The sequence below is a fragment of the Lissotriton helveticus genome, chromosome 1_1, assembly GCF_964261635.1.
Source record: "Lissotriton helveticus chromosome 1_1, aLisHel1.1, whole genome shotgun sequence".
NCBI lineage: Eukaryota > Metazoa > Chordata > Amphibia > Caudata > Salamandridae > Lissotriton > Lissotriton helveticus.
Genome location: NC_136057.1, coordinates 1,288,777,548 through 1,288,793,725, shown reverse-complemented (window position 1 = coordinate 1,288,793,725; position 16,178 = coordinate 1,288,777,548). Strand labels below are relative to the sequence as shown.

Sequence of the window (16,178 nt, the reverse complement as noted above, 5' to 3'; positions counted from 1 at the left end):
TCTCACCTTGAGTGCTCCGAATGTGCAAAAAAGCTGAGACCCCCGCAACACAAAAGAGATGGAGTTCATTTAACACACTCTCGGAGAATGCCATCTAAAAAGATGAGCATAAATACTGAGCCCTCCTCTCACCTCTGAGTCCCTCTTCTGGCCTTTTTGACTAAAAGCCTCAACCATGCCTAAACCCCTCTGTGGACCAAAATAATAAACCGCTCTAAGTAACAGGTTGATGCCGGACTTCCTCAAACTACGGCAAGTTACTCCACTGCTGAAAAAACCAGGGGCAGACCCAGAAGACCGAAAACCCTCAAGTCCATCTCCAACCTCCCTTTCCTAGCCAATATTCTTTAAAAATGTGTTCTTTTCCAACTCATTCAACACATTGACACCAATAAACTTACTCCAATCAGGTTTTAGAAAAAGATGTAGCACGGAAACAGCCCTACTGAACATAACGGATTATATTCACAAGTCACTGGACTTTTGACAGATGCTGCCTACTCCTTCTTCTAGACCTATCCGCAGCCTTCAACACTGTCGATAACAAACTGCTTCTAGAATCACTACAAAATCTGACAGAAATAGATGTCCTGGTCCTGGAATGGTTCACCTCCTATCATCATAACCACTCCCAGCTAATAAAAATCAGCAACTCGACCTCAGACATGACTGCCATTACCAGGGGTATTCCCAAAACTCAGTCCTCTCTCCTACACTTTTCAATGTATACATGGAACCTCTCACTGCCATTCTCAAACAAGCTAACATACTCTTAATCATCTCTATGCAGACCACACCCAGATCTACCTAGAAATACCCTAGCTAGAAGACGTTCGATGACTACACTCCACTCTCATAAAAGTCCAGCACTGACTCTGTCAGCCACCCGAAACTCAACCTGGACAAGACGGAAATCCTACTTGTATCCAACAATGGTCTGACCTCCCAGGACCAAGAGTGGATAAACTCAATTGACACGCTGCAAACTGACACTTTCTAAATCTGTCAACTCCTTAGGGATCACCTTCGACCAATACTGAATATGAACCAACACATAAAGAATACAGCTGAAAGTGCATTTTATAATCAAAAACTCCTACACAAAATCAAGCCCTTCCTCCCCCAAATGATCTAAAAAAAACACCACGCAAGAAATGGTACTATCCAGACTGGACTACGGCGATGCCACCCTCACTGGCTCTTCGAAATTGCACCCCCCCCCCCCCAAGAGACACACTTAATGCAGCAGCAAGAATGGTCACTGGAGCAAAAAGCCATGATCACATCACCACCTCCCTAAAAAATCTGAAATGGCTCCCGATCGCAGCTTGCTTCTCTTTCAAAATGGTCTGCCTCACTCACACATTCCTTCAAACCAGGAAATGTGCTTACCTTGCATCCAAACTGAGGCTGACCAGTCAAGAAACCTAAAAAGCATTAACACTCTGCTCCTCATCCCACCAAAAAGACACAAACAAATAGCCCTCACCCGCTCTTTCTCAGGCAATGCACCAAAAATCTGGAGCTCCCTCCCTGTGCACATAAGGATGAACCCCTCCTATCTGGGCATCGAAAGACAGATAAAAGATCTTCTCCTCAACCACCACTTCAACCCTTCAGACACCAGCACCTAATCCCTCTTCTGTACGTTTTTTCTTCATATCCTGGCCTCTCCAGCCCCCAGGCTCCAAACCCACCTACATACTACTGTTACCTGACCCGTAATTGTAATGTTTGCTCTCCATCATGGCCTTTGTTACATGTTCTTACATGCCCATGTGCTACCTTACCTGACCCACAATGAACATGTATATTGTAATTTTTGCTCTTCAATCATGGCCTTCGTTACCTGGTATTTATCTCAGTCTGTAAAGTGCTCTGATACACCAGATTCTTGGCAGCTCGATATAAAACTCCTTAAATAAATAAATGTACCCCTCCCAAACAGTTTTTTTTTCAATAATACGTTCACATCTGAATAGGCTGATCTGGGGAGGCATGTAGCCCTGTGTACGCTGGCAAGTGCTGACACTTCCATATGAGAGAGGAGGATTTAATGTTCCAGACTTTCAATTGCACTACTTGGTTGCCCAATGCAGTTATGCCTATACATGTTTCACCCGGACGCTCGGATCCAATTTCTCCGCCCAGAGGCTGACTTTGTGCTACCTGAGAAACTCTCCACAGTCTTGCCTAAAGGTGTACCTATGGATCACGTTCAGACGGTTTCCACTACCAGCTGGGCATGGGAAATATTACGGCGCCTTACCGGCACTACCATGCTATATTCATCGGCACTCCCCGTTCACAATTCCCCCTGGCTGCCGATCACTAGGGAAAAGCTGGTAAAACGCACCCTAACTAAATTTAATATCACCGAAATGGGAGACTTATTCCCTAACTGACACAGACCGCTTCAACACAGCCACATTCATGGACCGCTTTGTACTAAGGTGCATCTGCTCAGCGCAACGGGCAACCCTGCCCAGTATTCCTATTGAACCAGACTCATTCTCTCCCCTATCCATGGTCATTGAGAGCTAGAGTGGGACTCATCTAGTTTCTAAACTATATAGGGCATGTTCAGAAATTATCCAGGTCACAGACGACAAGGTTCGCAAAGCTGGGGAGGACAACTTAGGGCGTGCCATAACAGATGAACAATGGGTCAAGTGTTGCGCAGTGACGAAGGACGTATCCCTCAATAGTCGCCACAAGCTGCTTCATTTTAACTTTCTTCGCAGAATGTATGTCACCCCATCTAAGTCACATAGGTTAGATCCTGCTAGACCACACAATTGCTGCAAATGTAATGCTCCATACTCAGATTTTGCCCACCTTACGTGGACGTGCCCCAAGATACACTCATATTGGGAAGCAGTTCACAAAACACTGGGAAACATGATAGAACTGACACTAACCCCAATGCCTGAGATCGCACTCCTCGGATATGTGGTAAACTTCCCTAAAGGAGTACGGAGATTTACCTCCCTTAGTTTACTGTTAGCCAAAATGGAAATTGCTCTCCACTGGGGCCGCAGAACAGTTCCCACGCTACAACACTGGTTGGATAGCTTTGCATATTGCAACACCCACAGCAAAGCTTATTCCTCTACATTACCATGCTCCTCACCCCCCAAAGATATCTGGGGACCGCTCAGGGCCTATACCGAGTCGACACATACATTTTCAGCCTCACAACTTGAAATGGGCATAGTCCCCACCGGAGTGGGATGAGAGATATATGATGCACATCAATGAGTCTTTGAATATTACAACGCCCTCTGTTAAGATAGAATATTGTGATGTGATATAAGTGCAATGCATTGGTTTTATTGAATGCGTTGACAGGGACATACTTTCTCTCCTCAGGAACTTGGGTATTCCGCTGGAACTGAATTAATTAATCATATGTTCTGTTTTCTCGTATAATCAGGCCTTTGATACTATGCCTTTTATTTGCTCAATGTTGATAGACACTTTGGTTAACTGCAATATTGACAGTGAAATGCCATGCTTCTATTATTGTAACGCATTAAAAAGATAAATAAACTTTAAAAAATATATAATAATTTGACAGCCATTGAAAATCATGGAGAAGGCTGGCTGTAGACTTGAATTTAGGGGGGTGAAGTAAAGGTCTTGCAGCAACATTTTGCACTTTCTGAAGCCGCTTGAGCAAGACGTTTGTGATGCCTAGGTAAAGAATATTCCCATAGTTCAGCCTGGAAATAATCAAGGCCTGAATCACTGCTCTTTAGGCTGAGACAGGAAGACATCCACCGATTTTCCTAAGCCATATTAGAATTCCATTAATGAATGAATGCAACCTTGGTGATCGGATGGCTCATAGATGGCTTGTTGTCAAACCTTTTGCCAGGAGTGAATCTTGGTTTTTGGCCTATTTTGACCGGTGTGCCTACAGCTGCAGGAATCAGCCATGTTTTCCTTGCAATCCCTAAAATGGCAGAATATGTGCTGCGGCCCACGGGTGACATTTAACTTTCTGTGCCATTGGTGCATTTTCTTACACCACACAGTATGTGTAAGAGAGTGGATTATTATTTGGGGTGGACAGTTGCCCACCTCAACGAATAATTGACACTAAAACCCATGGTATCTATGGCACAGAGCAGACAGCTTAATTTAGGACAATGTGTAAAGTATGTATGCAATACCAAAACTAGAACAATGTAAAAACACCAAACAATATAAATTCCAAACAAAATTAGAAAAACCAAGTCAAATGTATTAAACAGGATCGATGCAAAACAACATTTCAATAAGGGGGACCAGAAATACATTTTTTTAAGTCGAAAAATAGTGCCAAAAAGCACTAACTCAAAATGGTAGTCTGAGAAAGCACTAGACAGGGACCTAGGCACAATTTCAGGCCAACGCAATGGAACGCCGAATGGATACACTAGGCTGGTTTGTCCTAGTGAAAATGTTTTCCTTCGGTCTTAGTCATTTAAGAAGTTCAATATCCTCCATCAAGGCAAGCCTGAAGCAGTATCCATGGAAGGTGCATCTAAATTAGAGACCTTTGTCGCAATGTCCCCCTGACATGACGAAGCCCCAACTTTTCAGGAGCGGGGTTTCTCGGGGAGGCACTCATGGGGTCACTTCTAAGTGTCTAAGACTTCCAGGCCCTCAGACAGCTCTTAGGGGTTAGGACTCAGTTCAGCAGAGGCCACCAGCAAGGACCAGTTGGTGCTGGTTATATGGTCACTTGAGGAAATAAAAAGCCTCTTGCAGATTGTTGTGTCTCCGACTGACCCTTGGAGTCCACTTCTTTTGTCCTGTGTAAAAGAGGACGCAGGTACATTTCTTCGGGACACCTCTCCGCTTATAGCAAATAATGTCCAGTCACTTCTGCTCTTCCGCGAGTCCAGAAAATATTCTGAGGAGGGTTCCTTGGGTTTCGATTGGCACTAGCTGGTAGATGGTGGTGACATCTGTCTCCTGCCTTACCAATGGGGCAAAAGCTTCAAGGGCAACCCTAATCATATGTTCAGCAGTTTCTGTTTGCCATACTGCTGCCAACATTTCCACAGTGCCCCTTTCTTCCTTGTGCAGGGTCCCTGTGTCAACCCACAGGTTTGGGCATGGAAATAAGCAGTCCCCTCCAAACCAGTTCTGGTATTAGCTGGGTTTGAAGCAAGCCTGTCTAAGGTGGGCCTCGGGGGACTTAGGCTTCCTTTCTTCAAGTTGCTTAAACTAAATTATGAATGGACAAGCCTCACCTCTGTCCCTTTCAAGTTAATGAAGTTCCTGGGTTCACACCAGCTGTCTTTCCTAGTCTGATAGTGATTAAATGCCCTATCCATCCTTTTACCAAGCCTAAGCCATTGTTGTGCTCTTGAAGCAGTTGTAACACTTCATTTCAGTCAAGCACTTGCTGGGCAGCTGCTAGTAGGCTAATGTAAATTAGCCTCCAGAAACTTCAAGCAAGGAAAAGTTAACTTCCTAAACATTGTTTTCTAAATGTATATTAAAACTTCAACTTCATCAATTAATTGGACTTTTAATTAATATGAAAAATAATTGCTAATTGACTATTTTAGTTGCTTCCTGTCAAAAGTTTCAGATTCAAATGTATAATCTGTTCTTTCTACACTTCATAGGGCCCAGCCGCAGGCCTGCCAGAGAAAATAGTTTTTGGGACTAGGCACTGGAAGAACATGGCAACTTGAATTTTGCACATGTTCCACTTTAATTATCAGGCACCCAACCTTGTGGGTGACAAGGTGTACTTATGTTTTTATTGACAGATTTGACAGCAGGTGTTTAGACTGCTGCAGTCAAGCTACACATCGTAGGCCGAAGTCATGTTTTACAGGCCAACCCATTCAGAGGCAACATAGGTGCTGCAGTCTATAGGTGGCATTTAAATTCCAGGTCCTGTGTGTATTCCCTACACCATAATGAAGGGGGCGCATAGACATATTAAATATGTGATTTAAGGGTTAACCAATATAACCATGAATAAAGGGGCAGCACTGGCTTGTTACTCCTGTTTAGCTGCCTAATTACACAGAGGTAATTTCTTTTTTTTAAACATCAAAAATATGGTCCAAAATGAGGTGAAAATGTGTGGGTGACCTTGCAATAAATGCAGATTCCTACACTATGCCTTACTGGAAAGTTAAATATGCCATTTGAGGATTAGCCAATTTTAACATGTTTTAGGGGACAGAGCACATACACAGTGGACTGGACAGCAGTACCACAGTGCACAGAGCTAAAAACCAAAACAGCAGCATAAATCCATCCACAGAAATTGGGCTGGCCATGCAGAAAGATTCACTTTCTCACAGGGGGTGTCCAGTACATTGAGCTCCTTACTTGGGTGGCATCTTTTTGGGACCAGTCTCTCATGTAGTATTTTATCGACGCTGCAAGGCAGCATTTTGGGAATGTTTGCGAAGTGATTAGAGTAAAAATGAGGACGTTTTCAACACAGATCTTTTCTAGTCCTGTGTCCTCCACCATGACCCCTCAGAAAATGTAATGGAGATCTGCCTTCTACTGGATAAATGCAGGCATTGCACATGTGCTTGACACACTTCTATAAGAACTTGAATTCTGTCTGCTTCCCTCTAAATCACACCCCCTCCTCCTTTAATGCTTCCTTTTTTGGAGCAAGTTCACCTTCAGTGGCGAAGGTTCTGCAAGGACTAAAGGTACCTAATTCACCCTAACCATAATTTTAGATTACTTTAGTTGAACCTGTAAATAAATGTAGCTTGAATAACTCTCCTAGGAGCATGGGCAGGTGAGAAAAATCTTTAACCATCAAAGGAAAATAAACAATACAATTTTGGTGTGGAAAGCAGATGCTTTATCTCAGCACTTTAAACAGCCTGTCAAAATTAATTCCAAGACTTTCACAGAAACCTTAAAGCATAACACTGCATATTTGTCTGAATAAGACAAGTGAATTGGGTATTCAAGAAATCTGAATGTAATTTTCTCGCTTCCAGGAATGTGTTGTGTGGACTACATTGGGGTAAATTGCAGTAATGTTACGTCAGTGCCTGTGCACCCAGATAACCCTGCTGTCTAATGTATGGAACTCAGTTGGCTGGGGTGGAGGTGAATACATTATCAAGACTGCCCTTAGTGTTACAACCTTCCCATTCTCCATCTATATCAGACTTATTGTTTTTTAATATAAATATGATCAAATGCAGCACATATATATTCCTTCATATCTTTTGTAAATCTGTTTCATTTGCAGGTTAACAACTTGGACCCAGAATTAAAAAAATTGTTCGACATGTGTGGAATCTCAGAAGATCAGCTGAAGGATAAGAAAACTTCCAAAGCCATTTATGACTTTATTGAAAAAACTGGTGGTGTTGAAGCTGTAAAGAACGAGTTGCGTAGGCAGGGTAAGTGTGATGTGCCATGCATGCTATCAAGCTAATTAGTCATGAACCAAATCTATTCTCAAAGATCAAATATTCCTGTACAGATGTAGCCTCCTTGATTCAGGTTGGAAGTCTTTTTAGGTCTCGGCTGAACGTGCGGAAGCGCGTGTCCGCCGACAACCTATTGTGGCCGTGTCTCCTTTCCAGGAGACACTCCTGGCCGCGCGCATCGCCTTGGAGGCGATTTCAAACGAGCACGCGCACGCGAACGCTTGCTGCATTCTCTCACACACACACACAGAAGCGCCCATGCATGCACGCACGCACGCACATACAGCCTCCCCCACACACATACACACGCGCACGCACACAGACACACGAGTGCTGCCCCCCTCGAACCCCGCACACCGCACACCGCACCCCCCAGCCCTTTCTAACTTACCGGGGCAATCTCGGGGGACTCCGCCGCTGCAGCTCTTGCCAGCTCCTTTCACGGGGCTCCCTCTTGGTCAAGGGAGCCCCGCAACAGTCGCCTAACCTCCTGCTGGCGGGCCCGGGGTTCTCCACTGCTCACAGGAGCCCCGGGCCGCGATACGCATGCCTCCTCTTCCGGTCCTGACGCGGCCCCGCCCCCGTCACAGGCGACATTGCCTGACTTCCGGTGGGTGCGTACATTTCCGTCTTCGTTATTTATTTATGCAATTTTATAGCGCTTCACAAAAGGACCAATAGTGATACACGAGGAACAAAATACAAAAACAAACAAATGATATGTGTTGCGGGCAGTTCAGTGCATTCTCCCACATACCATACACCTGGGGCTAAGGACAGCTCATTGCCTAAAAATGTTTCGACATTCACGTGTTAAATTAATCATGTCATGTACAATGCTAATAGCTCTAACTTTTGCAATGCCGAGACCGTTGCATTGTAAATGCTTGTTTTAAAACAGAGAACAGGCCTAGACTTGTCCAAGGTCTGCTTATTCAGTTGTGGTGATAATCTAGATTCTGTAAGAGATGTTTGTAAAATATATAAATGATTTGTGCCAGTGCACCCCCTACTAGTGCTGAGCTAATGAGAGGAGACTGAGGACACTTTGATTGTCCAGTATCACCAGCTTTTTTAATGGGGGGGGCAGGAACAGATGAACTGTCTTAACTCTTATGCCGCACTTGATCTCTCAAAGCATCTGCCTACGATTGAAATCCAAAAACTCACTTTTACATTCTTTACCTTCTCCCTTCACTTCAGACTTTACAGACATTAGTTGAATTTTCATATCTTAAAATAAATCTGAAGTAAATGAGCTTATTAATGGAAGCACTAATGCTGATGAGCAAAGCAATCATTTTGTAATGACGAAAATGACAGAAATGTACATATTTGTGGTATGAACTAGCTGATCTTTTTCAAAATATAGCTAATGTTTGCATTTGTTCTCTAGGTCCTCCCCGCTGGAGTGGTATGTATGCAGGCACTGACATGCATGGTCTGGTTTGAAGTGTGTGTTTCTTATCAAAGTAGGAATTGCAAAACACTGCAAAAGCTAACTGATGCATTTGAAGTAGAATGAACTATTTCAAACATGCATTGCTTTTATTCCCTTATGAGTATTCAGTGAAGAATAAACCATAAAATGAGCTACAGGTTTTGCTACTTCTTCACCAAGCTCTCTCCGATCAGCAAGGACAGGAAATTGCTTTAAGAAAAGCGAAGCTTGCAGCACACCGATGCATTCCCACCACATGCAGACACCCCGTTTGTTCCTTGTGTTCAGGAACAGTAAGGACTGGAACCTGCTTCACAGTTAATCCATGGTCTACATCAGAGGCAAAGCTGTAGTATCCTCTCCTATTTTAGTATAGTGCCCAGCATGCTTTTCCTGACATCAGGGTTTCCTTACATTTAATGATCTTTTTTGACCCAAGACATAATTTCCTGGTTTAAAAGGCACACCTAGGTGCAGGAGGACTCCCAATTAAATCATTGGGCTTACCAATTTCAGTTAAAATTTGAAATAAATGGAACCTCAGAAGGTAAAAAAAATGAATCAATTGACTCCATAATCAGGATCCCTTCTCAAAGCCAACTGATCTGACTTGCGAGTGGATTATCAACATGGTTTTACCTACTAGTCTTGGCCCTGAAGAGTGGGGTGATGCAGACAGTCTCTGGATAATAAGATGGGTTAGGGACAATTTAGCGTCACCTGTTCTTTTGAGAAAGGGCAATGTTGCAGCTCTACAACCCAAATGTGGCAGTACTTTGTTTTTCCTTCTCTCGGCCAAGCTACTTTGAGATCCTGTCTCTTGAGCACCCTTAGTTAGTTGAGGAATCTTGCATGCAGGTTCTCCAATTAGCTAGGCCTTACACAAGAATTATTATGATAAGGTCAACTCCTCCTGTGATTCCTGTGCCCCGACACCCATTTGGACTCCAACACCGCTCAAGTGGCTCGTGCCTGCTTAGGCCGGTTACAGCTCATGCCGGTATGGCAAGATGGTGGGTCTCCCTCATTGAGCCATAGTGGATCCGGATACTGCCAAGGCTTTTGGGAGCATGTTGTCTACCAACTACAGACCCCACGGGGCAGCCTGCAGAAGGGACAGTGTGGGGATGGAAAGGCCTCTGCCACGGTGCCCCTGTCCAGGGAGTGCCCCAGGGACATGAGATAGCCCCTGGCTCGTAGGCCTGGACATGGCCTGCCCTGCAGAGGCAAAGCTAGGCATGATCTTAGCAGCCATTTCGGCCATTAGACAAGATCTGGGAGGAAGGGTGGATGCAGTGGCAACCAAATTAGGCTGGTATGTGATAATCAGTGCAAGCTCTCAGATGGAAGAGCGCAGACTGAATCTGCCATACATACCCTGAAGCCATCTGCCATACACACCCTGAAGCCGCCGACTTCGGACCTTACTAGCAGAGTGCCGTCACTTTTTCACAATGGCTTACCCAATGGTCACTGGTAGACAGATGGCTTTCCTGGCACCCAACAAACCCAGAATACTCGTTTTATTCTCCAGCACGTGATTTACACCCAAGGCTAGACCACATCTTCTGCTATACTTTTGCACACCTCCTAGTCAGGGAGTCGGAATACCTTGGTAAGACTTCGTCTGACCGTAACACCTGTTGCGATTCACATGGGGCCAGCCCGTCCCACCAGTCCCTACCTGGAGCTTGCTGCAGACAGTCGTAGAAGACCCAGTGTTTCACAAGACGACCTGCGAAACCATCAGCAATTACTTAATTGAAAATAGCAACACTGCCACTCATGCGTTGAAATCTGTAGTACCAGGCCACTGTATCCATGCTAGTATTGAGGCATATGGAATGCTCAGTCGGGAGCTGGGTCAGGTCGAGAAACAGAAACAGACCGCATTGAAGGGTGAGGCAGCCCACTCAGCATTGGCAAAAGCTAAGGCCCGACGGGCGCAAATGCTTCACTCTTTGTGTTGCGTTGACTATTTGGCATGCCAAGATGAATTCGGAAGGTGACAACCCATGCTGTTTGTTAGCATGAAAAGACACTAACCCAGTGCCAAATATCACCATCCGCACATCACCTGATTCCATTGTTTATACACAAGCGGAAATTCACAAGGTATTTAGCACTCACTACAAAGCCTTGTACCAACTTGACCCTTCCTGGTGGCACTCAAAAACAGAAGAGTTCCTCCTCACTCTGACATTGTGACCTGTACCAGTAGCCTGAAGGGGAGGCCTTGAATGTCCACAACCTAATGCAAGAGATCCGTGGGGCCATAGGGGACTCACCCACTTATAATGCCCCAAGGCCTGGACGGACTGCCAATAGAATCCTCAAGGCCTATGAATCCCTACTGACTCCTAAATTAACTGAGTTGCACTACCTACAATAAGCGAAGCAATGCTGGTCTTGGTACTGAAACCAGTCAGAGAGACCCTGGAGGCCTCTGATGGGCAACAACAATACATTTTTCAGCAAGATTCTGATGATTGTTGTTGCCACTCATGATCAATCTGGTTCACCTGGACCAAAATCTCTTAATACCTGCTGATTGTATTGCATATTAGAGAAAGCCCCCAAAGTCTGGCCTTATTCCGCCTACCTGGTTTTGGATCTCAAAAAAACCATTTGACACATTAAATTGGGAGCATATGTTTACGGTCCTGCAGAGAGTGGGCATAGAGGCAAGGATGTTGAAAATGATTCAGCTACTCTGTACGGAACCCGTAGCGAGGGTCAAGGCAGGTTGTCTGATCTCAGCTGATTTCTCTATAGGCAAGGGAACACGCCACGGGTACCCTCTATCCCCTTTGCTTTTCGCATTGGCGATGAAGCCCCTCGTGGATCACCAGCAGCAGTCTGACGGCATTGGAGCATATCACTGAACGGCAAGGCACATGTTCTCTCTCAGTATGGGGTCGACATGTTAATCTATATAAAGGATGTACGGGAGGGAGTCTGGGTCATAGCTGACATCTTGGATGCCTTTCGGGAGGCCTTCCAGGCTGGGAGTGAACCGGTGCACAACATGCCTGTTCCCGTAAATCCCCTGTGTGTTCAACACATGCCCTGGCGATGGCCACTAATAATCTCAAGTGGGAAGCCCACACACCTTCTGTTACCTAGGAATCCATATATACCACTCCATGCAAGGCCTGATAGAGGGCACCCTCATGAGAGCCACACCTCGGCTCTAGCCACAAGTCACTTTCTGGTGTTCGCTCCCTCTCACAGTAAGAGCCAAATAGCCCTCTCCAAGATGTTAATATTACGCAGGGTGTTATATCATTTTGCAATCTGCCGGTATTCATTCCCCATAGAGTTTCGATCCCTGTACATGAGGTTAGACAACTTAATATGGAATAAGGGCAGGCCTAGAGTAGCTTTACTTAATCCCAACAGTGGGGCTAGAGCCTCCAGTGTTCAAACATTATTACCTAGCGGCGCAACTTCAATGGCCAACCAGATGGCGGGCTGGATGTAGCTTACAGGAGCTGCATGGACTAGGAGGAGACGGGCCCAGGATTTTGTAAGAACTTTTTCTCCCAGAATCGACATTACCCTTTGACAGTAATAACCTTCTGCGTGTAGTGCACAGATTTTCTTTTAGGGCACTATGAGCCTCCTCAAATAATTCTTCCTAAGTATCATAGATCTTGCTATGCTCAATGACCGCCTTTAGGCAAGTGGCAGGCCGTGAGGGTCTGAAACTCTGGGACTCTGCAGGATGGAGCACTGATCCCATTCGTCCATCTTGCTGAGCAGTAGAGCCTACCCAGTTGCTAACATTTTACACAGTGGGCAGCGACTGATTTCCTGGCTTGCCAAGGCTCTCTCGCACACTAATCAGGATCCCTTAGAATCGTTTAAGCTGGCGTGGGGACATGCTCTTGATCGCCCACAAACTCGTAAAGAATGGAGCAGAGCAATTGCCGACCCCTTAAGGTCTCACCAACTCTTGCTTTCATGATATACAATTAAATGTGTTACACAGCGCATACCTTACATCAAATGCACCCCACTATGTCGCCCGCATGCCCCTGTTGCCATGCTCCTATAGTGGTGGACATGAATCAATTGTTTGGGACTGCACATTGGCCCGTGCATTCTGGCCCGGGATCTCCGCCACTGGCCATCAAGACCTGCAATGCCTTGCTAGTTGCATAATGGGACGGTACAGGCAGCAGCAAGAAGTGGGTGCCATTAACCCCTTCATTGAACTATCCTTGCAGATAGCCCAAAGGGCATTGGAAAGCCAAAGATTTGCCTAGCCTGGGCCTTGGCAGAATCGGTTGCACTCGCCCGTGAAGAAACGTGAGGGCTGAGGAAATGGCAGATTGTGATGGCATGGGGCCAACTGACCGCCACATGAGACCTAATGTGTACACCCCTGACTTGCACCATATACCGTTGACATGCGACCCAATCCATAGACCTGACTGGACCCCTCCCCCGCTCTACAGTCCCATGTGGATGCATAGCACATAGTGCCGATCTGCTGCTTCTTATTCTTGATCCACAGGTATATTTGCACCATAACACATTTCATTCACAGTTGCTGCACAGGTACAAGCTTACAGCTTAGCACAGTTTTCTTATTGTTCCTTTGTTTGATTTTCTCTCTTCTGACTCAACCGATGGGGCAGCGTGTGTTAGTGACCCCCCCGGACACCATCAGGTGTGCAAAATGGTCCAGTGTACTACTGCCTGTCATGTGATATAGTGCGTGTAATGATGTACCTACTATATACAAAAAAGCAAAAACTAATAAAGGTTGTTTAAAATAAATACATTTAGAAAAAAGGTTGACTACTAAAATTCAGTCCATCCCCTTGTGCAGGCTAGTATGTTCTCTGGATCTTCCCTAGTCACAGCAGTAAGACTTCAAGTAGGATTCCCAGACGCTCCACAGTTGCTGGAAAAGAACAACTTAGCAGACATGCCGCTCTTAGTGAGATTTTATTTCCGGCACTACTGTGAATACTGTCTATAGCAGGTCTATATTTAATTTCCTCTTCTTCCCAAGGTGGCGAGCAAGAGCTAACCAAGGGTCTGCCTATTTTTATTTACACTCTTTTGTACACCATTATCTAGTGAGGCGACAGAAGATTTAGGCTCAGAAGTCCCGAATGGACAGCCAAGTGAGCTGCTGCACTTCTGCTTTCAGCACCAGATGCAGTCTTTCCAACAGCTTATCTAAATCTCCCACGTTGATAGACTTGTGTAGCCTAGTCCTGTCTGTATTAAGGCATATTTAAACTGGTACATGATGATGTCGTAGTTGGACAAAGCTTTAACAATTTTGCAGACATCATCCAACATGTGAGGGTCAAATTGTATAGAGCGTATTTTTATCATCCACTCTAGATGACTGTTACAAGCTTAAATCCAGTGGTATGTCGGAACTAGGTGCTCTGTTAATTCCAAATCATCCAGACCTCCACCTCTGGTCCTCTTGCCTTGGAGATTAGTAATAGCAAGGAAAAAGGGGAAATTGATAAGTTACACTCAGGCAGGGAGAAACCTCCTCCCAATGACAAGGTAGAAAACGTAGTGTAGAAGGGTGTGAAGCAGTACTTTCAAGCTGGTATGTCCATGCTGGACTCCTCCCCGTAGAGATTTATGTAAAAAGGCATCTGTTCCCACATATTTGCTGTGATTTCCACTAGTCACTGCAAAGTATAGGCTGATGGGCAGTAATCACTCTTACTCAGATTGGACTACACTCTAGATACACATCCTCAGTAACCCTGGGCGGAGTTTGCAGAGTTGCAGTACGCGGAACTCCGCCAACTGCAAAGAAAACTCTGCCGCGCTATGCGGAGCTCCGCAAGCGGTGCAGTACAATAGAAAAATGCAGGTCACGTTGATTGCACAGTGCCGGATGCTTGTCCGCACCTTGCAATCATTGTGAAAGGCACCATGCACAGCGCAAGCAGTCCCTGCTTTCCTTTTCTGCTGCTGGAGTAGATTTTTACTCGAGCTGCAGCATTCTCAACGCGAACGGGCAGTTTCTCAACGTGAGCTGTCGCGAGCATACACGACCACTTGCAGTGAGAAACCTGAATCCCTCCCGCGTTGAGAAATCTCGCCAGGATGTTGATTTTTCCACGCTCGTGCTCGCCAACTTGATGTTGGCGATTGCGAACGAGGCAAAATCTCGCCGGAAAGTGGATTTTCCTTGCTTGCGCTCAACAACTTGATGTTCGCGAGTGAGGAATAAAACTCTGCAAGCTCCGTGTAACGCAGAGTGTGGAAAACTAAGCGAGCGGAGTTCACCGCCCAGGATTAATTCTCAAGTCAACAAGGCACCATTGAAAAAATGTCAATTCCATTGGCTTATATGGTTGTCAATTCACTGGGAGGGGGATGCAGGGATTGATTGAAAAAATTGCCAAATCTAGAAGGTACAGCTTATCCAAGCCCTGCAGAGCACTTTCCTTTCAACAAGTGTTGAGGTTCTTCATTGAGGCTCCAAGATGAAGAACGGACCTCAATGTCTCAGTTCTGGTGTGTCTTTGGGAATCAACTACAGGTGTGGTCTTCTGAGAATATAGGTAAAATATTTGTTCTGCAGTTCTGTCTTCGATGCAGTGATTTGTGTTTGGGTTATGGTAAACAAATTGTGGAAGTTTAACCATTGGGAATCCCTGATTGCCCTCTCAATAAAAGTGTAGTTGGTGCACACCTGATAGTTGCTTCTCTACCCACACGTACAATGTTGCTGGGCTTAAGTCATTTTCAAACCAAAAAAATCAGGTGTCAAGTAGAAGCTTTGGATGCTGTTTGCCCTGGACTCTTAAGGCAGAGGGTGCTGTGGCAAACTCTCTGCCAAAGAGACTGGGGTGTACTATGGGGATGCCTACTTTCACCCTTAGCCACGAGTTGCTTCAGCAAAGGAAAAGGCTTTGTTTGGGGCTTACCTTGCTACTCCAGTACCAGCGTGAATATCGACATCCCCAAAATCAGAAGGTCCCACAACAATCTCAGGAAGTCACCCAGTCAAAACTCAATTGTAAGACATCAGAGATTCATACTCTGGTAATAAAATGTTCGATCTTGAAAGAGGAGATTAAACAAATTTGCGCAGAATAATTGTATAGTCGTGCACACCAGACTAAAGCAATTAAAGCCCACAAGAAAAACAAAATGTTAGCTCAGCCACGTACTAACTGGTAAAAGAAGTGGTAGGAAAAGCAGAGTATGAATTTCAAAATCACCTGTACCAGAGCTTGCACACTTATCAAACCAGGAACGGAAGACCAAGGACATTTTCACCCCGGAATGCTTGATTGCAAGAACACCACAAC

General features: G+C 45.2%; 1 protein-coding gene across 1 annotated transcript in view; it reads left to right on the top strand.

The window, feature by feature from the left end:
* WASL (WASP like actin nucleation promoting factor) overlaps positions 1–16,178 on the top strand; it is a 281,837-nt gene that overhangs the window by 235,640 nt on the left and 30,019 nt on the right. Inside the window, exon 8 of the mRNA XM_078680931.1 lies at positions 7,244–7,397. Within this exon, the coding sequence (XP_078537057.1) occupies positions 7,244–7,397 (154 nt within the window). The remainder of the gene's footprint in view (positions 1–7,243; positions 7,398–16,178) is intronic.